Genomic DNA, 26,739 nt, shown 5'->3' with positions numbered 1-26,739 from the left:
GGAAGTTACTGTCTGGAGTAGGGAAGAGGTTGTGGGGATGGAGTTGGAATGGTTTTTGTGGTCTGCTTTCTCCCCAGCCATTCACTCCTATGGCAACCAGTTACCTATATTTTGCCTTCTCTTTAGTAAAGCAAAGAGATATTTAACAGATTTGTTTAGGGCCATTTACTTCACAAAGAAACTGGTTCAACCATTTTAGCAGTCCCCCCCCCGTTTGGGGTATGTTGCATTATGCACCTATAATGGGCATATAATATCAGAGCACATAATTGTAATTAAGATCAAGGCGTGAAATTGGAATTAGAAAAAAATACATGTGGATTAGCCCAAAATCAAGATTTTTAGAATGTTCACTTTCTGCCAATAGATGTTAGACACTCTTGTCTGGATGATATTGCCATGAGGTTGTTCCGTGTAAATTTTTTAATATGGCTAATGTTTTTCTTACATAGGATGAGGAAAAGTTTTTACAAATGGCAGAGGAAGTTATGGCAGAACTGCAACAGCTTAGGGAAAGGCAGAATGTTATTAAGTCTGAAGTTGCAGAAGCACAGAATCAAGTTGAGGAATTAAGGAAGACACTTCTAACTCTAAATAGGTAATTGATGCTATGCTTAGAAGAAGTGATTTGAAAAAAAGAATTCCAGGTATTTGAAACTTCACTTAAGATTTTGAGGGAAATTGTTTTTTGTAATGCACAGAAACATTTAAGTTGAGCATGATGTATTTGTTAATTATCAACTGTATAAGTAATTGCTAAGGCCAATATTGTAATGGGGTGTTTCTTCATGCACACAGAGTGTCTAATATTCCACCTCTTCAAGCCGCTCCTGAATTGGTGGAACTTTTATTTGTTTATTATTTATTTATTTATTAGATTTATATCCTGCCCTTCCTCCCAGTAGGAGCCAAGGGTGGCAAACAAAATCACTAAAAACACTCTAAATCATCTTAAAAACAGACTTTAAAATATTACAAGAAAATATCCTTAAAAACATATTAAAACAAAACATTTTAAAACACCTTTTTAAAAAAAAAAAAAGCTTTGAAAACATCTTTTTTAAAAGAGCTTTAAAAACATTTGATGCAATCTCTGGTACAAAGTAAGTTAAGTGATGCAGAGGCCATTGTGCTTGTTGGATCTCAACCTAAATAATTTTGTTTTGTCTGCCACAGGGTGACTTTGGATGTTACAAGAAAGTGGCAACAGCAGATGTGTAAATGATTTACATATAACATTGTTGCTATCTTTTGAAGGGAGAAGTTCCACAGTTAACTGTGTCTGCATTTGATGCCTACATCCCTCACTGCAATAAATATACTGAATTTGAGGGGAAAGTAATTCTAGAATGGATTGAGATGCTATGTTAAAATTGGGTTAAAAACTTGTGCTTATAGTGCAGTTCAAAAGTACTTTGAAATTACTATAATCTTCAGTAATGCAAAAGGTTTCTCAACCCAGATATTCAACCTAAATATACTAAAACCATTTTCACATAATTTTTAGCTGTCAGTAGCTGAAATACCAGTGTTATCTTTTGTTTGTTCTCGCTTTTTGTTGGCAGAGAGTTGGTGAAGTTACAAAAGGAAGGCGTAGCAATTGAGACCTTGCTGGAACAGAAAAAATTAGAAAGGCATAATAGACTTCTTGAATGCAAGCTCCAGGACTTAAAGATAAAACTTCTTTTGGGATCTTTGGATGACATTAGTGAAATAGAGGTATATTATGGCATGCTTTGTGGCATAGTAATTAATGTAAGGCAGTTATAGAATATATTTAAGACCTAAAATAAGACCTATCTGAACTTGATCAAACAAGAGTTTTATCCTGTGGCAAGTGCCAGATTTCTAGACAAGCCAATGCTGAGAGCGCACAAAGACAAAACTAGAATTACAAAAAGGTAACCCTGATGAGTGACTCCTCCTGAATCTAATGTTCTGTTATTCAAATGCTAGGCAGAATTGTTCAGGATGACAAAAGCTAAAGAATACGAAACAATTGATGCCCCTCAAAAAGGGTGAAAGTACAGAAAGATAAGAATAGAAGACCAGATAAAATGGAGACTCCCCTGGTTTTCATGGAGAAGCATATCAGAAATAAGTACCCATTAGTAGGATGGGAGAAAAGGGAGAAGTGTTGGTTCTTACCTATAAAAGCCCTTAACGGCATCGGACCGCAATACCTGGCGGAACGCCTCTCCCGCTATGTACCTACCCGGTCGCTGCGCTCGACGTCGAAGGCCCTTCTCTGTGTCCCAACACATAGGGAGGCACGGAGAATGATAACTAGAGCTAGGGCCTTCTCAGTGGTGGCCCCCGAACTATGGAACGCCCTCCCTGACGAGATACGCCTGGCGCCTTCTCTACTATCTTTTTGGCGCCAGGTAAAGACCTACCTCTTCGCCCAGGCATTTTAAAAATTTAAAAATTTGTATTTAAATTTGAAAATTTTAATTATGTTTCATTGTGTATTGTATTTACATCCACCTGTATTTTAACCTGTTTTATTATGCTGTACACCGCCCTGGGAGCTTATTGCTATAGGGCGGTCTAAAAATGTAATAATAATAATAATAATAATAATAATAAACACTGCTGCTGTTCTTGGTTTGTTTGTTTTAACCATTATATACATTAATATTAATGGCTTTTTGTTATAGCTGGGATCTGATACTGAAACTAGTGAAGTAACAGCTGATATCTATGAAAGAGAACAGGCAATTCATATAGACTATAGTAGTCTTGCCGAAGAGCTAAAGGTAAGGAAATCTTTTATTTATAATTATACAGCCGCAAGAGTGGCTGTATACTGTAGCCCGCATGGATTTTTCATATTCTTTCCATAAGCTCATTTCATTTCATAACAAAACTTTACAAAACTTACAGTCCTGAACTCAGAAACGCTTGCTTAACAACCCTCTAAATTTTCATGGCTATACTCAAAACAGAGAGAGAGAATAAAGAGTTCAAAGTCTAAAAAGAGAGCAATTTTTGAGATGTTTTAAAAACTTTTAAAAATAGGTTTTTTTATGTTTTTAAAGATGCTTTGTTTTAATATGCTTTAAAGTCTTTTGTTTTTAAGATATTTTAGAAGTGTTTGTAGCATTTTTGTTTGTCGCCCTGGGCTCCTTCTAGGAGTAAGGGTGAGATATAAAATAAATAAATAAAAGCATGATAATATCCCTTCAACCCCTCGCTCTTCTCTGAGCAGCCCACCAGATCGCTGATGCCCCTCTGTTGGCACCACCTGTTTCTTCAACATTTATCCTGATTTGTTTGCACAAAGATTTCAGGGAAATTAGATGTCAGCTATTGAACATTCATCCGGACTTGTTTGCAGGGAGGTTAAACAATGTTATGTGAAGCAAATATTATCCCACATCTTACAATGCATTTTCCCGTCACTTTCCTTGTTGCAAAAGTCCAATTTGGGAGTGGGGGCAGATTTGCTGCATAAGGGTTCCAAACAGGGGTGTCAGAGAATTCCAACAGAAACTTGAGTGAGTGCAGAAATTCTTACTGTTTGCTTATTTGGTCTTTGTTGGGACGGGATTCATTTTATGCAAATCTAAGCAGCATTTGTTGACACTGGAATTTTTTTTCCAAAGCTGCAAATATTACATAATTAATGCAAGCTTTACATGCTTACTTATCTTGCATTTTCATTCTGTGGACTATAATGGCAGAGAAAAGATGAATAAAATTGTTCCCTAACCACCTTGTCATGACGGTTGTGGATTGTACCTCTTGTGCAACAGAGTCAGAAGATAACATTTGCTTTGGATGTAAGCGCCATTGAACCCAGTGAAACTCACTCCTGAGTTAATATTCATAAGGATATCCTGTAGATCTCATACATAAGATTGGGCTTTGACTCCAAAGATTATCTGCAATTGTCTATGGTGCTGTTTTCAGTGACTTTAAAATCAAAAAGTGAAAGGAAGTCTGAGAATGTGATATGGCATATATAGGATTCTCAGCTGGATTCTTGTGCCTTTAAAAGCTGGACGGCAGACACTTAATACTGCTGATAAGGAGTGAGATGCTGTGCTCCCAGATTCTAGGATCTGGCTCCATTTGTGTCATTTTTCTGCTTAGATTGCAGCCTTTTACTCGTGAGTAAGCCACGGTAAACACAGTGGGACTGACTTCCTAATAAATGTAGAAAGTACTGAGGCTGCAGTCCCCTTTACCTGTAAAGTAAGCCCCATTAAATTCAGTGAGTCTTACATCTGACCCTGAGTAGACACATTCATTCAGGGAATGAAATAAATGATTGTTGCATCTTTTACTTATGTCATAGGCGTAGTTGGGTAGAAGCATTTTGAAGTGGACACTTATATACTCTTAAATGAGATATAGAGGTGAAGCCTTATTGGCTATATGGCAGCATAAACAACAAAGAAGGCAGTTAGATCAGGGGTGCATACGAAGCAAAGGATCTCATAGTTTTCTCCCCCACCTCACACACACATCTAACACTGGTTGACACTACCACAACCCTGCAAGGTAGGTCAGGGTGTGCTCAAGTCAAAGGATCTCATATGGTTTTCTCCCCCCACGCCTCTATGCATCTAACACTAGTTCACACACCACGGCCTTGCAAGGAAGGTCAGCAGCACATGAAAGGCTAAAACCAATCTAGTCACGTAGATCCAAGGTTTGCCACTGCACTACCAATTAGAGATATTAAAAGATATTTCAAACCTCTTGTAATTCAACCCATGAAAGCTGCTGCTCCTTGTTAGAAGGAAATGCCACATAAAACTATTTCTTATTCCCTATTACAATAACATGTTGGGGGGACATGCTTTTTGAAGGTGATCTTAATTTGCAGGCCAGCTGATTATTCCATGGGTCAATTAAAGCTTAAGTTGATTCATCTGATTAAACGGATTGAAACTTGCAGTGTTAATTTAAACAAGTATTTAAATAAGCCATTTTGAGTAAATATACATAAACTAAGGGCTTGTCCGCATGACAGCTGTATCATGCTAAAACTAAAGTTTCTCCCTCGGAAGTTGATCTCAGTGGTCCATACCTGTGTGAGGTTAATATGATTCCTTCAGCCTAATTTCACAGTTTTACTTTCATATATGTGGCTATATGCTTGTATGTTGCCCAGGAACCATCAGCATCACTGGGCTCATCTACATGGGAGCATTTCTTCTTAGAAAATATACTTCTTTTACCTTTGCTTTTCATTTGCACCATCTGCAGTTTCTGCTCAAAAGTTAGCTGCCAGTTGTTTTTTTCCCATTCACACAAGCAGGCATTCCTCTGGGGAGGATTAGTCTGGCTTTTTCTTTGTGACCCCACCCTCTAATTATATATTTCCACTCCCTCTGGTTGCTAGGTTACCAAGCATGCTCAGTCTGTTCTACAAGCTGCAGTAGGCTCCTTTAAAAAAAAACCCAGAAGTGCAAATATCTGTGTTTTTCCTGGTAGGATACAGCTGAAATACAAATCTTTGTTTGAGTAGTGCTTTTGCGCACAAGTTAGGAGGTAAAGAACATAAAGTCACTGTTTGCAGCAACATAAAAAAGGCCTGAAGAATGGAGGAGAGGAACCAGAAGTTGCTTGTCAGCGTACAGGGAAATAAAATGAACGAAGGGAGTAGGAGGTAATGGCTGTGGAGAGAGAAATGATTGACACACCCACCTAAAAGCATCTGAGCAAAGCATCCACAAGCATTAGAAAAAGGGAGTGAAGACTTTTTTCCTTCCCTTTTCGTATTACCAGTGGATTGGATTAGTATGGATTTACAGGGGGGAAACTATGTGATAGCTTCTGTTTGCCAGGAACGTCATGTGAACCTGGCAAACTTAAAGGAGATGTGAGTGGCACCAAACACAGAGTAAATCACCTTGTAGATGAGCCCTGGTTCCTCTGGGAAAGGTGAAGAAGCCTAACTAGCTTATACTAGTGACAGGGAGAGCTGATAGAAAGGGGTGGATTCCCTTCCAAGCTCAGTTTTTTTGGTGTGTCTACCATGAATTTAGTAATCCATTTCAACATCTGTGCTACCTCTGTTGCTCCTAGCTGTGGGTGTGTGCCTGCATGTGTATTTTGAGTGCGTTATATCCAGCATCTCGCTAATCAGATTCAACACACTAGCAACCATTTATTGCTATTGTGATTTGTTATTATGGGTATTCCCCCCTTTTAAAAAGGCAAAACACATCATTTAATAAAGCCACTACAGATCATAGCAAAATTATTTTCATCTGTCTTAACATGCAGATTATAGATAAAATTATTTGGTGGAAAACAGCCTTAAAAGGAGAGAGCACAACACTGAAAAATCATATGAAGGGAGGAAAGGTGGGGGGCACAGTATGGTCCTGGAGGGGTTGTTAAAGTGGAGAGGGGAGGCAGTCTGCTTTGGGAGAAACTTCCAGCACTCTACAACCCCCTTCCCTTTTTTCAGGAAAGCCAGATCTAGCAGGGGTGCAGGAGTGGGGAGCCAAGGAAAGCATGTTAAACTTTCAGATGAAGTCTGCTTGCTCCTTAAAAGTGAGAGAGCTTATCGCTGCTGCCGCCACTAGGTATAACGGTTCAAGGAGTCTGCCTAAAGGAGCAAGTGAGGAGAGGGAGGGAGTATTATGGTGAAGGAGGGGCTGGGACTTGCGCCCTCCCTCTCTCTGCAGAACACATGGAATTGGCTTGAATGCAGAGGGATAATCTGTGAGCAAATAAAGCTATATCCCATTGAACTTAATCTGGGGATCTGAAATTTAAACAACAGCACATAGGGCTACATTAGTGACTCCTTTGCTGGAAGTATACATGCCAGAAAGAAATCAGAAACAGAACAGAAGTGGATGTGTGGAAGGGGCGTTGATAAGAATAAACTAGAACCACCTATTGAAGCAAAGCTGCTGCAAAGCGTCTACTGCCAAAATTGGCACGTTTTGAAGTTGCATTCTCTCCCATTTTTGGATTATCCATGGTTCTGGAAAGACCGAATTTGCAGGTAAAAAACAGTGTGTTTGCAGTTGATTGGGACTGATGTGATGTGGAAGATGCTACTTTAATATGAAGATAAGCAGAATCTAATCCATATTAAACTCCAGTGTGGATGAGCCCTAAGGCTGCAATCCTAAACCCACTTATCTGGGAGTATGCTCCACTGAATTCAGTGGGACTTACCTCTGAATAGACATGGTTAGGATTCCAACTTGTGTTGTTAAGACTTGTTTCACAGCACATATTCGGTTGCCACACCCTGGGCTCCTTTGGAAGTAAAGGTGGGGTATAATTTTAATAAAGCAAATAAGTACTTTGAAGTGGTCACTTTTTTGACCATAGATCTATATGGAAATCCTAGACCTATGGCTATCTTATACTTACCAGGGACTGGGAGTAAGTTCCATTGAATTCAATGGCACTTATTTCTGAGTAGTCATAGGCTTGCACTGCAGCTGTAATGCTTTCAAAAGTACAAGAAGTTTGCTCCCTAACCCTACTGAGGATCAGGCAGATAAAAGCTTCCCCACTTCCATAGAGACCCTGAGGGGATGAGACACATCTGCTTTTAGAGTCAATGCGAAGGAGTACATATTTGTATTGAATTGTGATTTGTTATGCATAATGAAACAGAGACTTTGATTTAATGAATATTGGGCCAGAAATTGACATGTTACATCCCTAATTTCAAATCAACTTTAATTGTGCAAATTAAATTTTCACCAGGTAACATGCCATCTAGCATCCGAAGGCAAGAATGCACTGAAGTCAAGGCCCAAGGCAACCATGCCCCTCCCACTCCAGTTCATTCTTGCCTTCATCTGAGGCTAGTCATATCTCCACAGCGTGAGGAATTAGTTTAGGAGTTAGTGTTAATGTGTGTGTGTGTGTGTGTGTGTGTGTGTGAGGAAGTTTGTGGGAACTGGGGCCCTTTCTGGGTTTCCCTGTCTTTTCTCTCTTGGCTTGGTATGTCCTTTTCTTTTTCCAGCCTTTGTTTTTTTTTTGCTTCCTCCCTCTTATATCCTCTTGAGGTGGTGGTGTATTTTTGTTTCTCCCCCCCCCCGCCTTTTCCCTATTTGTTTTCTGCTTGCAGCGGCCGCTTTACATGGTGCTGTTGTTTGTCTCCTCCCTCCCCCCACCGGGAGCTTGGCTGCGGCTTCTGTCCTCTCCTGGTTATTAGAAGCTCGCGCCGCTGCCTCCCTGGCTCAGTAACGAGCTCCTTTCGAGCGGTATGCTGTAAGTGGCGCTGGCTGCAGCTCCTCTCCTTTCAGTCCTTAGGCGCTCCTGGCGCTGCCTTCCTGGCTCTGCCACCCTAAGTGGTGCCGGCTCTGCTTCCCTCCCGCGGGGCTCAGAGCTGCTGGCCTCTTCGGAGCCAGCTTAGCTGCGGCTCGCATCTGCAATGCTTTTTAGCTGCGGCTCATGTCAGCGGTGCTTTTTTTGTTCACCTGGCTGTTTCCCTCAGGCTGTAAGGGGGTGCTCAGGACGTTTCCTGTTCTGAGCGGCCGCCGTTAGCCCTTTATTTTCCCACCATTTTTTGCCATTCGCCATTTTGTCTGCCTTCTTGTCCCCGCCCTTTTTCGTTCTTATCCCCCCCCCCCCGCTTCACTATAGCCTCCCCTTTGTTTTTCCTTATATCTGCCCTCTCCTTTGTCTGGCTGAGGGCTAGTTAGTCTAGCACTTCTATTCGCTATATTAGAAATAAATAAATAAATAATTGATAATACATAGTTATAGCAATCTGATATGGAGCTGAAGAGGCTGGCTATCCTGACCCTTTTTGTACTGTGGGCGTGTACCTGAGATATTTGTCTGCTTATTTGGTGCACTGTAGCGGTACCGCATCTTCCCCATTGTGTGCATGTATCTAGCTGTTTTCGTCCCATACTGAATCAAGACTATTACTTTTGGCGCCCTTGCCTGGACAGTGCACAGTAGCAGTACTGCACCTTCCCCATTGTGTGCGTGTATCTAGCTGTTTCGGTGCCATACTGAATCAAGACTATTTCTCTTGGCGCCCTGGCCTGGATAGTGTTCACGAGCGATACCTCACCTTCCCCATTATGTCCATGCATCTAGCTCCCTCATTGCCATACTGCACCACCAGGATTATTGTTTTGCTCTTATGTGTATAGTGTGCAGGAGCAATACCGTACCTTCCCCACTGTGTGCACATATCTAGCTCTTTAACAATGACAGATCAGCGACCAGAGGCAGTGCAGGCTGCAGGGGCAAACCAACATTGCAAAGCCCCGGCGCAACACAAAGCCACAAAGCATAAGCATTCCAGGCTCCACTCCAAGGCTGTCGCTAAAACCAAGCACTTATCTACCCACAGCGCCTCTAAACGAGCCCGATACATCTCAGTCCCAGCCTCAGAGGAGCTTGCTCAGGAGGCATTAACTACACTTTTTCACTCACCTACTGGGTCATCAGAGGACGAGTTTGAAGGGTTTCCCAGCCAAACATCCTTGAACTGTCCATCTCATTCAATCACAGCGGCATCTCGCCACTTGGATATTCCTCTGGCTTTGTTGCCTCAACCAGTTCAGCCACATCTGCCTCCACAAGGATAGACAGTACCCTCTGATCCTCCCTCAGGTTACAGCTGACTCCAGAATTTCTGTCTCAGTTGCGAGATGTACTGGGGTTTCTATCTCAAGCACAGTCTCTCAGACCAATCTATCGCCTCAGCAAGCTGTTTAGCTGCAGTCCAATTCTACACGGCAACATGGCTGTAACATTGAGGTTCCACCCTCTTCACCAAATCCCTTTGATGTTCCCAGTGGCAGAATTGACGGTGAACCCTCGGGGATGGAGGATTATTTGTCCTTTATGCAGGCAGAAGTTGATAAATGGAGTGGGGAGTCTGATCTGGAAGAGGACTATTCCTATCACCTCTTTGATTCGGCTGATTAACTTCCTCTCTGCCGTAGAGTTATGGACACCCTCGGTATTCAACTTTTACAACCACAAGCTACCGCTCCTCCTGTGAAAGGGCCCAAGGTTCTCAAGTCTCCCAGATTGGTGGATTATGCTATTCCTGTGCCAGATCCCATCAACAAGCTGGCCAAGGAGGAATGGATTCGCCTGCTGCACCCACGTCGCTTCTCACCTTTAGCCAACAGATTCTATGCCTTGGCACCTGAATTCATGTATTTCCTGAATGTCCCTGGAGTGGATCAGCCAATTTCGAACTTGGTCTCCAGGTCTCTCCTCCCAAAAGAAGGAGACTCCCAGTTTAAAGACCCTTCTGAACAGCAGTTGGATTTTGCTCTGCGTAAGAACCATGAGGCTACCGCCTATTCCATTCAGGTTTATCTTCTCAAGGGCCTCTATGATGTGGCTGGATGATCTTTTGGACGATCCCAATCAAGATCTAGTCAAACTTCGAAAGGGTCTAGTTAAGTTACACAAAGCGGCTGCATTTGTGCTGGTTGCCACTCTGGACGCAACCCACCAAGGAGCACAGGCCTTGGCTGCGGAAATAGTGGCTCGGCGAACACTCTGGCTCCGACACTGGGACGCTGACGCCACAGCCAGAGCCAACTTGTCTACGGCTTCATACTCTGGGTCCTTGCTGTTTGGAGAAGAAGCTCTTAAAACGGTTTTGGTAGACCCTAAAGACAACCAAAACCCAGCTTTAGCCACAGCCAAGAGATATGACCGCAGACCCTTTCGAAGGTTTGCTCCATATTGTTCTTCCAGCCCTTTCGGGGGGTGCGGCCTGGGGGCGAAGCCGCGATTCCCGAGTTGCCAATTTCCGCTCCTCCAGGGCACCTTGGCACAAACAGCGATTCCAGGGCAGAGCTCAGTACCAGGGACAACAAGGTCCTTTGTATTCATCATATGGTAGAGGAGCTCCTCAGTGTAGACAATTCTGATGTCATCCCTATTGGAGGCAGGCTACTCCTCTATGCAAGATCCTGGCTCGCCTTAACACAGGTCTCTTGGGTCAGAGATATTTTCTCCCACGGTTACAACATAGCGTTTTGGTTGACTCCCCCGGACAGATTTCATCTTTCTCCCGTCTCCTGTTCTCAAGAACGGTGGAGGGTCATGCAGGAAGCTATATGTCATCTACTCGACATAGCCACAATAGAACCAGTACCACCAACATAAAGATCAGAGGGCGTTTACTCCATCTTGTTTGCGGTTCCCAAGCGAGATCTGTTGTGGAGGGCGGTCTTAGACCTCAAGTTTGTCAACCGCTTTGTGAAGTACTGTCGGTTAAAAATGGAGCCCCTGGCATCAATTGTAGAAGCTCTGCAACAAGGAGGCTTTCTGGCATCCATCGACTTTAAAGAGGCATACCTCCATGTCCCAATTTGTCCTGCCCACAGTTGGTTCTTGAGATTTTTGTTAGGCCAGCATCATTTTCAATACAGGGCCATGCAATTCGGCCTTGCGTCGGCTCCAAGGGTATTCACCAAGGTGATGGTCACCCTGGTGGCTTACCTCTGCCTCCAGGGGGTCCATATTTACCCTTACGTGGACGACCTTTTAGTTCAGGCAGATTCCAGGGACCAGGCCCGCAGACAGGTTTGCTACACTCTCAAAGTTCTAAGGACTCATGGTTGGCTAGTCAACTTCGAAAAGAGTCATCTAGAGCCAACTCAGCGTCTCCAGCATCTGGGAGCAATACTGGATACTGTGCAAGCCATGGTCTTCCTGTCTCCAGAGCATATTACAACTATCTGAGACATGGCAATCCAGCTGATGCAACACTCAAAGGCAGGCGTAATGTTTCTGGCAAAAGCTCTCATGACGTTAGTCTCCACCATTCACATCGTACCGTGGGCTCGACATCACACTCGACCACTCCAGTGGACCCTATTACCATTTCAGGCAGACGTTGCCAACTCCAACCATCGCGTGATCCACTTGGATCCGTCACTGCATGCGTCTTTCCGCTGGTGGGCAACAACTCAACACTTCAGCAGGGGTACTCCGTTTCAGGAGCCAGACAGAACTATAATAACCACAGATGCCAGCCTGACCGGCTTGGGGGCCCACTGCAATTCCTGTTTTGTCCAGAGTGGAGCAATGTCAGAACATCCACTGGCTGGAACTAAGAGCTGTCCATCTGGCTCTTCGGCATTTCCAGCCAATCTTGTTGTTGGAGCATGTGCTAATCCAAACAGAGAACACATATGTAAAATCACATTTGAACAGGCAGGGGACAACCAGGTCTCAAGTTCTCCAGGCAGAGGCGACCCGAATCTTTGACTGGGCCGAGGCTTATCTGCTGTCGCTGAGGGTAGAGCTTCTCAATGGGGTTCTGAATGTGATGGCCGATTGACTCAGCAGGCAGCACATGAGTCCTGGAGAGTGGAAACTTCATCCAGTGGTGTTCAACCTTCTCCAGCGTCGGTTCGGCATCCTCTCAGTGGACCTCTTCGCCTCGAGTCACAATTGCCAGTTGCCCCGGTACTTCTTGAGGTACCTGGAATCTACTGTGGAATCGGTAGATGCGCTGATAACACCTTGGCCAGACGGTCTGCTGTACGCCTTTCCCCCAATATCTCTACTGGGCAGGATGCTGAGGAAACTGTGACACGAAGGGGCTCAATTGGTCCTGCTAGCCCTGTACTGGCCTCGTCGACTGTGGTTCTCAGACCTTCTCTCACTGTCAGTAACAGACCCCTGGAGATTGCCTGTCAGGGCGGATCTTCTCTCACAGGGACCGATCTGGCATCCGGATCCCGACTAGCTGAGCCTGATGGCTTGGCATTTGAACGGAGACAGCTGAGTAGCACAGGACTGCCTCAGGGGGTGGTTGACATAATTCTGGCATCTAGGAGGCCGTTGACAAATGGTATTTACCAGAGTACTCGGCTTGCTTTTTCAAACTGGTGCACGTCCAAGGGCTTCCTACCTTTGCAAGTCACTGTACAACAGGCTTTGCAGTTCCTGTATAGAGGGCTGAAAATGCGACTAAAAGTGAACACCTTGTGTCGTCATGCCTCCACTATCTCTTCAGTCCTGTCTGTCTCTTCATCTGCTGTTTCCATGGGCTCACACCCGCTTATCAAATGTTTTTGAAAGGGGTTGCCCTCCTTTCTCCAGCTGTGTGTCACCACTTCCCTTCTTGGAGTCTACTGAAGGTCCTGTAAGCGCTGCAGCGCCCTCCATTTGAACCCCTTGCTTCAGTACCTCTGCAACTGTTATCCGTCAAGGTCCTGTTCCTGGTGGCGATTACATCGGCGAGAAGAGTTTCAGAGCTGGGAGCTTTGTCATCGGCCCATCATCTCTGCATTTTCCATAAGGACTCAGTAGTGTTGCGGCCAGATCCATCTTTTTGTCCCAAGATCAACTCAGTGTTCCACTAACCAGGACATTGTTCTTCCATCATTCTGTCTGAAGCCCGTCCATCCACTAGAGAGGGCCTGGCACTCGGTAGATGTTCAGAGAGCTTGTGAGGCGTCCTTCCCTGGCTCTCCCTGTCAGGTTCCTACCTGCTCGTGGTTACTGCCTGTCTCTAGGCACCACCAGGGACTCCACCAGTCCGGACCGCTCTCTCTTATGGTTTCTCTCCCCGCTCTAGCACAGATCTCAACAGATCCCCCTGCTAGGCAACCACCAGTAACGTCCCAATACTAGTATTCCCAGAGACTCTGAATACTGGTATTGTTATTCTCTTCACCGCTGCCACCATTTGTTACAGTTCCCCTTCAGCCTTGGTCATTACCTTACCCTCCCTTCTGGTCTGTGAAACCCCAGCCAAGGATCAGGCCTTTGGTAAACCAAATTAAGTATTTATTACAGATAACAAAGCTAACAAGATTAACAAGATTTCTTCTTAAGGCACATAAGCATATGGTTTTACTCAATACTAATCCGAACTCCACCTCCCTCCTGGCAAACAACTCTCTAAACCCCACCAACCAACCCACTCAGTTCTCTTCTCCCCCCCGATTCCACTCTCACTCTTCCTTTTATACATTCAGCCATTTTAAACACTCAGCCAATCATCTCGCATTCTACTGCCCATTCACTCCCCCTCCTCTTTCACTCCACTTACCATGTGTCTTCTAAAACAACAACACTTACCATATATACATTAATATAGGAACATCACATTTCCCCCCCCCTTAAACAACAGCAGAGTATTATTCCTGTTCCAGGATTTATACGTCGCGTTAACAAATAAAACAAGTCTCTCTGGGGAAAATATCTTTCTTTGTTCCTCCGTCTGGTCACGTCACTGCAGTCCCAGCCACTTGCCTGGAAAGTCCATCGGCCAGTACATTGTCCTTGCCTTTTATGAACTGGAAGTCCACGATAGTCCTGTAGGGCCCAGGACCACCTCTGCAGCATAGTATTATGGTTTTTCATAGTCTGCAACCATAACAAGGCCCGATGATCCGTAGTCACTGTGAATCTTCGTCCCCACACGTATGGGCGCAACTTGTTCAGTCCCCACACGACCGCTAGGCACTCCTTCTGGACCGACGAATAGTTTTTCTCCCTTGGCGTCAGCTTGCGACTCAGGTACGCCACTGGATGTCTGGTGCCTTCTCCTGTAGCAAGACGACTCCCAGCGCCAGGTCCGACGCATCTGTAGCCACGATGAATGGTTTCTCATAGTCTGGTGCTATTAATATGGGTCCTTGGCACAAGGCTTGCTTCAGCAGATCAAAAGCCTTCTGACATTCATCCGTCCATACCACACGCTCAGAACACTTCTTCTTTGTTAATTCATGCAAGGGGGTTGCTATTTCCCCAAAATTTCTCACAAACTTCCTATAAAATCCAGCCACACCCAGAAATGCCCTTACTTGTTTTTTGGTTAAGGGGATCGGCCACACTTGTATTGCATCCACCTTGCTCCATAAGGGGGTGATTTTCCCACTCCCCACCTTATGTCCTAAATAGATTACTTCCTTTAGTCCAAACTGGCATTTCTTAGCTTTTATTGTGAGGCCTGCTTTTCTTAAGGCCTCCAATACTGTTGTCAGGTGTTGGACATGCTCAGGCACCGACTTGCTAAAAATGGCCACGTCATCGATATAGGCCACTGCAAAATCTGACATGCCTCGCAACACAGTATTGATTAGCCTCTGAAATGAACTTGGTGAGTTCCTTAGTCCCATGGGTAAGGTCACAAACTCATATAACCCATCTGGTGTACTGAAGGCAGTTTTGGCTCTGGATTGCTCGTCTAGTTCCATTTGCCAAAATCCTTTACAGAGATCTAGTGTAGAGATAATGGTTGCTGCCCCCAATAACTCTAACATTGCGTCTACCCTAGGCATAGGATACGCATCTGGGACAGTAATTTTATTGATTAGCCGATAATCAATGCAAAACCTTGTCGTTCCATCTTTTTTTGGAACCAGGACAATACTTGAGGCCCAGGGACTGATGGATTCCCTGATCACTCCTAATTCCAGCATATCTTCCACCTCCTTTTTGATCTCATTCAAAACTTTCCCATTCACACGGTACGGAACAGATCTGATTGGGGCATTATCTCCAGTATCAATGGAATGTATAACTATACTGGTTCGGCCAGGTTTGTTGCTAAAGAGATTCCTATAGGTTTTCAAAACTCTCAGAATCTCCTCTTTTACTTCCTCCTTCACCTCCTCTGACCATTCCACTTGATCTACCCCTCCTTTGTCTTTGCTTTCCTGTACCAAATCTGGAAGTTCAGGCCCACTTCCCTCAGGGAATAAGGTAACTTGCAACACCTGTGCATCCCTGGTATGGTAAGGCTTCAACATATTTACATGAACCACTTTGCTTTGGTTTAATTGGTCTGTGGTGATTACATACGCCACTGTGTCAAGCCTTTCTCTGATGGTATATGGTCCTTCCCAGTTAGCCTGTAATTTGTCATGTTTCCTGGGTATGAACGCCATAACCATATCTCCCACCTCATACACACGTTCCCTGGCTGTTCTGTCATACCAGTAACGTTGCTTCTGCTGAGCTTGACTCAAATTCTCTTTCACCACTTCCATCATTTGTTTCACTGGTTCACATTCACCCTTTCTCTCAGCAGGCATCCACAGTCTATATAAAATCCCATTCTCACACACAACTTGATTCCTCAGTTTGTCAGTGAAAGGAATCTGTTGGGTCAGGGCTTGTTCCTTTATCTGCTTCAAACTTATATCTTTATGCAGCTCTTCCCTGAATTGATCTGCTTCTTCCCCAGAGACCACTTGATACATTTTGTCTCCTTCAGCAGGCCTGCTAGTGGTTGCTATGGTGACCTGAGGCTGGTTAACAGATTCCACCCTGTTTGTTTCAGCCCCCCTTAATATGGCTTCTTTTTCTCTGCCAAGTTGTTGTCTGGTCACTACATAGATCTTTCCTTGGGCGCCCATTACATCCCTTCCCAGTATTACTGGTTCTTGTTGCTGGGCATTAATGCCTACTTTATATCGGCCCTCTCGGCCTCTCCAAGTCATATCCACCAGGGCCACAGGCAAACTTTCTGGTTGACCCCTCACTCCTTGGATAGTCACAGTTTCCTGAGGTAATATTACCTCAGATTTTATTAAATCCGGCCTCAGTAATGTCTGAGCGGCACCAGTATCAAGCAATGCCCAATAATTTGCCCCTTGTACACTCACTTCCTCTCTCAGACTTGAATCAAGGTCTGTTACTTCTGTCCAGTTTATCTGGCAGAACTGAACCTTTTTCGCTGTTTCTAAAGCCTTGGGCTCTGTTTTCACTGTCCTTGTCTGAGCAGGATTACTAATGGGATTGGCAACCTCACATTGAAAACGTAGGTGCCCCGGTCTACCACATTTGTAGCATAATTTCTCCTCACTTTTAGGGTACACAGATCCACTCTGGGGTGTCCTGTGCCCTTCAGATTTTAATGGAGGACTCACTCGCTGTGGTACCACATCCCTTCTGCCAGCACTATATGGTCTGGGTTTAAACTCTCTTGATGTTTTCCCCACCCAGCCAGTTCCATTGGAGGCGAAGTGATCCGCCATCTCTGCGGCCTCCTGCACTGATGTAGGGGAACGGTCTTTGACCAGGAGCCTTATTTCTGGTGGTAACTGATGGTATAATTGATCCAGTATCATGAGGCTTTTCACCTCTTCCACTGACTGAGCTTTGGCACTACTCATCCACTTTCCAAATATATCCATCAACTTTGCTCCCAGTTCCACAAAAGACCTCCCTGTCTGTATCTGGCAGTTTTTGAAAAGCTTTCTAAAATAATCAGGCCCCAGTCTGAATCTTTTAAACACTGCTTCTTTGAATTCAGCATAGGTGACGGGCCTGTCTGAGGGGAAATATTGGTATACCTCAGCCAATTCCCCTTTAATCAGGTTTGATAAATACTGCATGTATTTATCTTCAGGTAGCCCCCACAACTGAGCTGCTTTTTCAAAGGTGCTGAGGTAAATTTGAGGATCTTGACCAGGCTCATAGACAGCAAAGTCCTTTGGAGTAATTTTTATTTTTGCTCCATCTCTGTCCTTTCTTGTTTCATCAGAATGAAACTTCTCTCTTTCAAATTTTAACTTTTCTACTTGTAATTCGGCATCCACTGCTCGTTGCTTCTCCCTCTCCTCAAACCCCAATCTCATTCTCTCAGTTTCCATCTTCAACTTCTCAGCTTCCAACTCTCGCTGTTTTTCTTTCTCATCAGCCTCCCTCCTCAATCTCTCAGCTTCCAACTCCCTCTGCTTGTCTTTTTCCTCAGCCTCCCATCTTAACTTCTCCCTCAAGTACTCTATATAAGCAGGATTGCTTAAATATCCTTCTGGGGTCTCTTCTCTGACAGGTTGTTTTTGCTGGGCAGTTGCAAATCCTATAAGTGCTACCCTCAATTCATCTACCCCTTTACCCTCGTGAGGTAAATTGAATGTTATGCACTTCTCCACCAGCTCCTCTCTTGTCATTTTTATGTATTCAGCCATGGTGTTTGAGTTCACTCACTCTTTGCCACACACTCTTTGCCAGTTACTCTCACAAGTAATCTTGTTTTGTTATTTCTGTTTGCCCCACAACTATTAGGGATTGTCTAGTATTCGTATCTCACTGCTACAGCCAACACCTGTGACGTAGTCTCCTTTGTCACCACGTGTCTTTGGGACTCTCTTTGGTTCGTATCTGGATTCTCTGTTGTTCGTATCCCACCGCTACTGCCACCACGTGTGACGCCCTCCTTCCCTGGCTCTCCCTGTCAGGTTCCTACCTGCTTGTGGTTACTGCCTGTCTCTAGGCACCACCAGGGACTCCACCAGTCCGGACCGCACTCTCTTATGGTTTCTCTCCCCGCTCTAGCACAGATCTCAACAGATCCCCCTGCTAGGCAACCACCAGTAACGTCCCAATACTAGTATTCCCAGAGACTCTGAATACTGGTATTGTTATTCTCTTCACCGCTGCCACCATTTGTTACAGTTCCCCTTCAGCCTTGGTCATTACCTTACCCTCCCTTCTGGTCTGTGAAACCCCAGCCAAGGATCAGGCCTTTGGTAAACCAAATTAAGTATTTATTAAAGATAACAAAGCTAACAAGATTAACAAGATTTCTTCTTAAGGCACATAAGCATATGGTTTTACTCAATACTAATCCGAACTCCACCTCCCTCCTGGCAAACAACTCTCTAAACCCCACCAACCAACCCACTCAGTTCTCTTCTCCCCCCCGATTCCACTCTCACTCTTCCTTTTATACATTCAGCCATTTTAAACACTCAGCCAATCATCTCGCATTCTACTGCCCATTCACTCCCCCTCCTCTTTCACTCCACTTACCATGTATCTTCTAAAACAACAACACTTACCATATATACATTAACATAGGAACATCACAGAGCTCTCAAGATCTACCTCTCTCGAACCCAGGATATAAGACTAATGGAGTCATTATTTGTATCCTTTCACCCAAGGACCCTGGGAAAAAAGGTCTCTAAATCCACCTTGTCCTGTTGGTTGTGTGCCTGTATTACACTAGCGTATGAGTCTCTTAAACTTCCTGTTCCTGCTAAGATAACGGTGCATTCCACCAGGTCAGCTGCTACTATGGCTGCCTTCGCAACCAACGCACCTCTTGCAGATATCTGTAGAGCGGCTGTATGGTCTACTCCAGACTCCTTTATTAAGCATTATAAGATAGACCGTTATGCCTCTGCTGACGCTTCTTTTGGGAGGCATGTTCTGCACAAGTTACTTCTCATGACTAATCATTGGGTGGTCCCTCCCTATTAGGGCTGCTTTGGTACATCCCACATAATGGCATGCTACCTGGGGAAAACAGACCATTGGTTTCACCTGAAGGGTGGTTTTCCCAGGTATCATGCCATCACAGCCCTCCCTGGTGGAGGATGCTGAGGTGTTTTTTTACCATCTTTTAACGGGTTACTATTCCACTTTTTTGTTTATGCATTATGCATTATGTTTTTCTTTATGCATTAAGTCAAGATCCGTTGATATGTTAAGAATGTACATGTTGTTCTTATATGGTTAGTTCCTGTATTTTCCTTGTTGGTAGGCCGGTTGGCCATTGTATCTTCTCAGATATCTCACTTCGGACTCGTTGCAAATGAACTGGAGGGGAGGGGCACGGTTGCCTTGGGTTTTGACTTCAGTGCATTCTTACCTTTAGATGCTAGATGGCACTATTACCCATGTGATGGCATGATACTTGGGAAAACCACCCTTCAGGTGAGACCAATGGTCCGTTCACCAATATGTGACTGAATCTCACCCTAAAATAGCAGCAGTCTGGAAACACCCTTACAGTATGTTGAGAGCAGCTGATGTTATATATAGATATTTCTTTGTTACAATCATAAAAATGAAACAACACCACAAGCAAGTAACCTGAGTGTGTTACTATTTATCTTATAAAAATCTTTAGTTACATTGTGTCCAAGCTGACACAGAGCAGCCGCTAATCAAAAGATGTATTCTTGGAAATATACAGCTTGTGCAGTCCATAGTTCATAGCACAACCACTTGTGATCCATGCTTCCCTACATCCTAAGAAAGTGAGTTCTCTGTTACTAACATGGCACACCATGTTAATGTTATTGTTGTTTATAGGTGTGTATAGCTATATCAAGTTTGTTGCCTAAACCAAAACCTGAGGCCATAACCCCAAACGTAATAAGCATGCATATTCAGCAGTACAGGGACAATCAAAATGTTATAAATTGCAGCAAATTACCCTGGTCTGGCCATTACTCCTCCTCCCTCACTCCACCCTTTGTCTTCATGTTAAGACTTCAGGGCAATTTTTAATGACTCACAAATAATTCTCTGGTGTTTTATAGTTTTTTTATTTTATTTTACAATTAGGACCTGCAGTCTGACAAAGAAATTGAGATTCACCTTGAACAACTTCAGCAGGAAGTAGCATCTAAAGAAAATGTTTTATCAAAAACAGCAGCACCGAATCTGAGAGCACTTCAGAGGTTACATATTGTTACAGACAGATTCCAAGAATCGGTTGATGGTAATATCAAGCCTTTCTATTTAATAGTTGTTGTAATGAATGTCTAGGCACACAGTCACTTTTCTACAAGTACTTCACATGCTTACCTTTTAAATCTGCACTTTTGCCAGTAAGTCCAATTCCCACAAACAGATGCTGGGCTTAATGTTCAATCTGACCTTTGTATATATGTGCATGCGTTTTTGTAAACCCAGATTACTTGGGTTCCCTTGTAGCTGTTGGAGCACTCCACAGTGTACCCACATCCCAATTTATTATGCTACTGCAAATCCTTCAAAAAGTAGTGGCACAGTAAATTGTGACCTCAGGTGACTACTTCACCGTATGTTCATTCAGTCTGAAGTAGCAAAAAAATGTTGCTAAGTACTGAATATGACCCCCCAAATATCCTTGCAGTGAGCAGGAAAGAGGCGGACACAGGTCTTGGATTGTAACTCAGACACAACTTTTATTTAACATTTATCATCAATAAATAATTGTGATCATTAATTAAGATCATTGAATAGGGGAGTAGGGACAGAAAGTCTTCTCTCTCCCCTCCATCTCAAAACTGGCTTGGCTGTTTGTGCAGCTGTTGTCATTTGGAAAATCCTCTGATGAAGCCTATACTTGAGCGTATGGTTATGCTATGAGCTCACCCCTTCTCCAGTAGTTGCCCCAAGCTTGTGGAGCATCCCTACATTTCACACATTGGGTGAGATGCATAAATTCATTATCTATGGTCTTACTGTTATTCCTGTCAGGTTGTCATAATTATTGGCATCAAGCAAGAGCTGTTTGTAGATCCCTTGGGAATATTTATTTATTTATTTATTTATTTATTTATTTATTTATTTTATTGAATTTTTATACCGCCCCACTAGCACAGCTCTCTGGGCGGTGTACAACAAATATCCCAAGAAAGGCAGAAAATCATGGCCAACCAAGACGCATGAACAACTTCTTTCCTAGCCCCCAGTAGAGTGGCCTGGGGTAGGTGGATTGTGCCTGGCTGCACAGAGGCCAAGCCACATGGAATGAGATGGGGCCTCACCTCAAATCATTTTCAAATCTCATGAGGCTGGCAAATCCCTTTCCCTGCAAGATGTTCTTTGTGCTTTGTGTGTAAGAGTACCTAAAAGGCCTACTGTGCTTGGTAAACTTCCTGGGCACTGCACATCCCGGCTGCCTGAAGAAGCATCCTGGTAAGTCCTGTGTTCCTTTGAAAGGAACAGATATTTGCAAGGATTTTTTTTTTTATCTCCAAGACGTTGCCAAGCAATTCAGTTTCCCACATGTATATGGATAGGTGAATGGCCCTAAAAACTGTAATAGAATTTGAATTTAAATTGTAATGTAAGAATGCAATGGTTACTCAGAACATCATAATAAATTGCAAGAACCTGGTCTTGTACAGAGCAAATTTGTATGTTGCTTAAATGCCTGCCTATTGTAAGACTTCTTCCTGATAAATATTATTTTCTTGTGTTTGGTTACTGCAATAAAATGAGAAATTATGGGGGGAATCCTGCTGGTGCCCTTGTTCTCATAGAAGGGCTTTTGATTCAGCAGAAGAGTTGATTTTTCACTAATTCTTTTGTGTGTGTGTGTGTTTTGCCTGCATCCCAGTCCACAACACCTTCAGTCCTGTTCTGGAGGGTGCCACAACTATCTGAAACTAATTTGTAGAGGGATAAATCAACTACCTATGTTCTTATGTTAGCAGAGGCATTCACTGGAAAAAGCTCTTCTTTGAATGCAAGGGCATGAATTGGATTAAACCCTATAAAATTAGTTCCATTATTGTACAGTTGTATTGTATTAAAGCCAGCTCAATTATCCTTTTGTAGCATTTGAGGCTCGTAGGAGGGAAGCCAGATTATGTAGGCAGGAATTTGAGAAAGTGAAAAAAAGGAGACATGAGCTGTTCAGCCAGTGTTTTGAACATGTGTCAGTAGCTATTGATCAGGTCTACAAGAAACTCTGCAGAAACAATAGTGCTCAGGTTTGTAATTTTTAAGATATTTCATTACGTATCGGTTCTTAATTTAAGGCCTGACTGCAGGTCCATCAGAAAAAATGATTGTTCAAGAAATTACTCATCTTAGTTTTTGAAAGATAACCCCAGGAAACCAGATTCAGGATTAAAAATGAAGTGAACCAAGAAATGAGCAAAGGGTTCAATCCAATTTAAGGATGGAGGAGAAATTTGATGGTTTGCATTTAAAGTTTTCATTTATCAAATTCTCCCTTTCTGAAAGAGAACTGAATAGCTGCCTTCAAAATTTGCACTTATCCAGATTTTGTGATGCAGTTCTCCAACCAACCAACCAACATTCACAAATATTTATATATCAAGGGACAATGTGTATTGAAACAAGTATATTAGTGAAAATAGCATACAAAATGCAATATATTAGGAGAATTTGCTTGTAAAAATGCATATATTAGTCAAAACTGCAAACAAAAGTGTGTTTATTGAGAGTAATTCACACTAAAATCCTGAAGAATTTTTAGGAGGATTTTTTTTTGGGGGGGGGAGCAAATTGCTCCAGAAAGTAAACTGAATTTAAGACTGGAAAAATGAGAAACTGAGAGAACCGGAATTGACAGATCCTTCCATCCCTATTCCTTCCTTCCTTAACTTGGAAATGGAGTCTGCTGAGCCTGGGGAAAATGATAGCTTGAGTAAGGCTGGTGAATGAAGATTGATCTGCGAAGCTGTATAAGGCTCCACATTATAGGATTTTTTGAGGGGGGTTGTTATCCTTTATTATGTTATCATGTAGATTAGGTTAATTTACGGAACTGGTGTGATCTCAGGCCTTGCACTTATGGACACAGGAAAGAGCTCTGCCTTGTATCAAAAGCAGCTTGGGAATAATTTCTGCTGTGATTCTCTGTCCAGTACAGATACTGTTCTCGAGTGTGACATCTAGATGCTCCCTGTCCTCCTAGTTTACTTTGAAGAATATTTCCATCCAGAGTTTAAATATAATTGCATCTCTTGTCTGAAATAACAGTTTTAAGATGCATTTTGTATTTATAAAACCAGTAAATTTTATCATTTGTTAAACCAGGGGTAGCCAACATGGTGCCCTCCAAATATAGTGGATAACAACTCCATCTTAATTGGTCATACTGGGTGGAGCTGATGGGACTTGTAGTCCACAACATTATGTATAAAACTAATGCCCATGTTTTCATATTGATTGAACAACGAAGTTTGTATCTTTCAGGCATTTCTTAGTCCAGAAAATCCTGAGGAACCTTACTTGGAAGGCATCAGCTATAACTGTGTAGCTCCTGGAAAAAGATTTATGCCAATGGACAACCTGTCAGGTGGTGAAAAATCTGTTGCAGCTTTGGCTCTTGTGTTTGCAGTACACAGGTAATAAAATACATAGTGCTTTGTAAAAGAATGAAATATTGTATGCCTTATATTCCTTCCTAATGTTGCTCTCGTGTCTCATCTCATCTACCGCATATGCCTAGAGATACAATCTCAGCATTAAAGAACAGAGTAGCTTCTGCATTATAGGAAAATGCCTCAAAGTGATGCCACAATGGTAGAAAACTCAATAGTTTTTACAACTTTTTTTGAAAACAAGAGAAGGTTCTGACCATTTTTGTTGGTCCTGTATTTATGCTAGAAGTTCTAGAACCAAATATGGAGAACTATTGATAAAATTTTATTTCTTTGATTGATTGATTGATTGATATCCCGCCCTTCCTCCCAGAAGGCACCAGGGGCAGTAAACAAAAACACTAAAAGCATTTTAAAACATCTTAAAAATAAAAGACTCTAAAACATTAAACCAAAACATCTTAAAAACATTTTTAAAAAACTTTTTAAAAATCTTAAAAAACAATTCCAGCATAGATACAGACTGGGAGAAGGCCTCTACTTCAAAGGCTTGTCTTTAAAACATTCTTACTAGCAATAGTGAAAATGATAGTACCTAAAAACAAACAAACCTGAAGCCAGATTAATATATGCCAAACACTGGAGGAATCCATGAATACCTAAATTAAGAAAGTGATATGTAAAATTATGGGAATTAGCTGTCTTAAGTAAACTAACATGAGCATAAACAACTATGGATAGGGTGGATAAAAAACACTATTTTTTTTAAATGGATTTTTTATTTAGATTAAATCACATTTTTTAATTTAAGAGAAACTTATCCTTACAATTTTTAAACAACTTTGTTAATAATAATAATAATAATAATAATAATAATAATAATAATAAATTTAATTTCTTCGTCGCCTATCTGGCCAATGGCCACTCTAGGCGACTTACAAAATTATTAAAATACAATTAATAAAATACAGTAATACAATAAAAACAATAGATCTGCAACAACAATATTAAAACTGGGTAGGAGGCATTACAATTATATCAATTAACCCTCCCCGGATACCCCGAAGGCCTGCTGAAAAAGCCAGGTCTTTAAGGCTTTCCGAAATACATTTAGGGAAGAGTTAATATTAAATAATCACCATAGAAACATGTTAAAGAAACCAAATGCAGTTATAACGTGGGGATACTTGGCTTAGTAATACTACATGCGAGAAGGATCTTGGAATTGTTGATCATGTGAGCCAACAGTGTGATGTGACTGTAAAAAAGGCAAATGCTGTTTTAGGCTGCATTAACAGAAGTATAGTTTCCAAATCATGTGAAGTATTAGTTCCCCTCTGTTCAGCACTGATTAGGCCTCATCTTGAGTACTGCATCCAGTGCTGGACACCACACTTTAAGAGGGATGCAGACAAGCTGGAACAGGTTTAGAGAAGAGCAACAAGGATGATCAGGAGATTGGGAACAAAGCCCTATGAGGAGAGACTGAAAGAACTGGGCATGTTTAGCCTTGAGAAGAGAAAACTGAAGGAAGATATGATAGGACTTCAAGTACTTGAAAGATTGTCACACAGAGGAGGGCCAGGATCTGTTCTCGATCATCCCAGAGTGCAGGACATGGAATAACAGGCTGAAGTTGCAGGAAGCCAGATTATGTCTGAACAAAACGTGATGGAACCAAGTGCCAGAAAAACTAGGGGCACTGGCCTCACCCCAGCTGACCTCATAGTGATTTAGGCAAGATGATGGTGGGAGCTGCTTCTGAACCCGGAATCCTCCCTCCCCCCTTTCTTGCTGTCCACTTCCTCCATGGCTTTGCCTTTACAAGCTGCAACTGCAGGCTCCTCTCCTAATGCAGGGCCCAGTTTTCTGGAACCAACTGCTCCTTTGAGTGATAGGAAAGAAACTGAGCAGGAAGCCATTCAGAGAGCGCATTGTGGAGATAAGACTCATTCTATGCAAACTCAGAGGCAAAGTACAATGGCAGCTTCAGCTGCAGAAGTAGACCCAGTCAGTCTTGATGACAGAAGTGTTGACAAGGAAGTCATTGACCTTACCTGTGAATCTTCAGAACCTGTAGTCATTGATCTTACACATAATGATTCTGTTGTGTTTGTTGGGAATGGACAGTGGCAAACCATTGTCTGACAGCTGTATATTAAGTAGTGGTGGTGATGGCAGCAGACATACAGAGAGTGAGGTGCTTGTCGCCAGTAAGCTGCCCAGAGAATTGGGAGAGGAAGGATCTGCAAGTTCAAGGTCCTTGGGCATTGTGAGTTGTCCAATTTGCATGGAGAGCTATGCAGAGATTGTCCGTGGTGGACGGCTCATAGTATCAACAAAATGTGGCCACATTTTCTGTAGTCAGTGCCTCCATGATTCTTTCAGGCATGCTAGCTCCTGCCCAACTTGTAGGAAAAAACTCAATCAAAAACAGTATCATCCAATTTATATATGAAGACATGGATGCTCCTGAGAACAATCTAAGGTGGGATTTCATGGGTCCTTCAGCTTGTTCTTTAACATCCCTGATATTTCCCACTATTTTGTAAAGAAGCCTCTTTTCAATTCAGTTACTGCTTTGAGGAAAGGCTGGTATAGAACTTCTCTTCAGGCTGTTATACCCATGATGATGCAACCAGAGGCAACAAGCTGTTGGAGAAACTGCAGCTTTCTGTGTGCGTTTTACCTTGTAAAAACCTAAACCGAACCACTCACCGATGAAAGTCTGTTCCATCTACTTGTTATGCAGTGGGAAATACCCCTTTGTGTTGATGTGGTCCAGATAAAAATGCCTGATCTCACAAATAGGCCACGATGTATAAAATACTACAGTTCATATTAACTTCACATGTATAAATGTTTTATTGCAAATGATGTACAAAGAGCCCTGAAAGTGTATATCTCTAAAACATCTCCATCAGACAGTTTGTCTCCTTCCACCCAGCGTCTTTAGGGAAGAAAGTGTCTTTGTCCACGCTTGCTA

At 42.8% G+C, this 26,739-nt stretch overlaps 1 protein-coding gene and 1 pseudogene across 17 annotated transcripts in view; both read left to right on the top strand.

Moving 5' to 3' along the window:
* Positions 1-26,739, top strand: part of SMC1B (structural maintenance of chromosomes 1B) — a 123,883-nt gene that overhangs the window by 85,570 nt on the left and 11,574 nt on the right. For 15 of the 17 annotated variants that reach the window (XR_009757608.1, XR_009757609.1, XM_061582423.1 and 12 more), the window contains 6 exons: positions 453-598; positions 1,566-1,719; positions 2,661-2,759; positions 20,251-20,407; positions 22,237-22,391; positions 23,626-23,777. Coding sequence is in view for 15 of the 17 variants with exons in the window: in XM_061582423.1 (XP_061438407.1) it covers positions 453-598; positions 1,566-1,719; positions 2,661-2,759; positions 20,251-20,407; positions 22,237-22,391; positions 23,626-23,777 (863 nt within the window). In the remaining 2 variants the exon portion in view is untranslated. Of the gene's footprint in view, positions 1-452; positions 599-1,565; positions 1,720-2,660; positions 2,760-20,250; positions 20,408-22,236; positions 22,392-23,625; positions 23,778-26,739 lie in introns of those variants that run through there. The other 2 variants (XM_061582429.1, XM_061582430.1) reach the window with 2 other exon arrangements.
* On the top strand, positions 25,563-26,306 carry LOC133390816 (E3 ubiquitin-protein ligase RNF4-like; annotated as a pseudogene).

Source organism: Rhineura floridana, chromosome 8 (assembly GCF_030035675.1).
Source record: "Rhineura floridana isolate rRhiFlo1 chromosome 8, rRhiFlo1.hap2, whole genome shotgun sequence".
In the NCBI taxonomy this organism is placed as follows: domain Eukaryota; kingdom Metazoa; phylum Chordata; class Lepidosauria; order Squamata; family Rhineuridae; genus Rhineura; species Rhineura floridana.
Note: the sequence above shows the minus strand (reverse complement) of the source record. Positions and strands in the feature narration are given on the sequence as shown.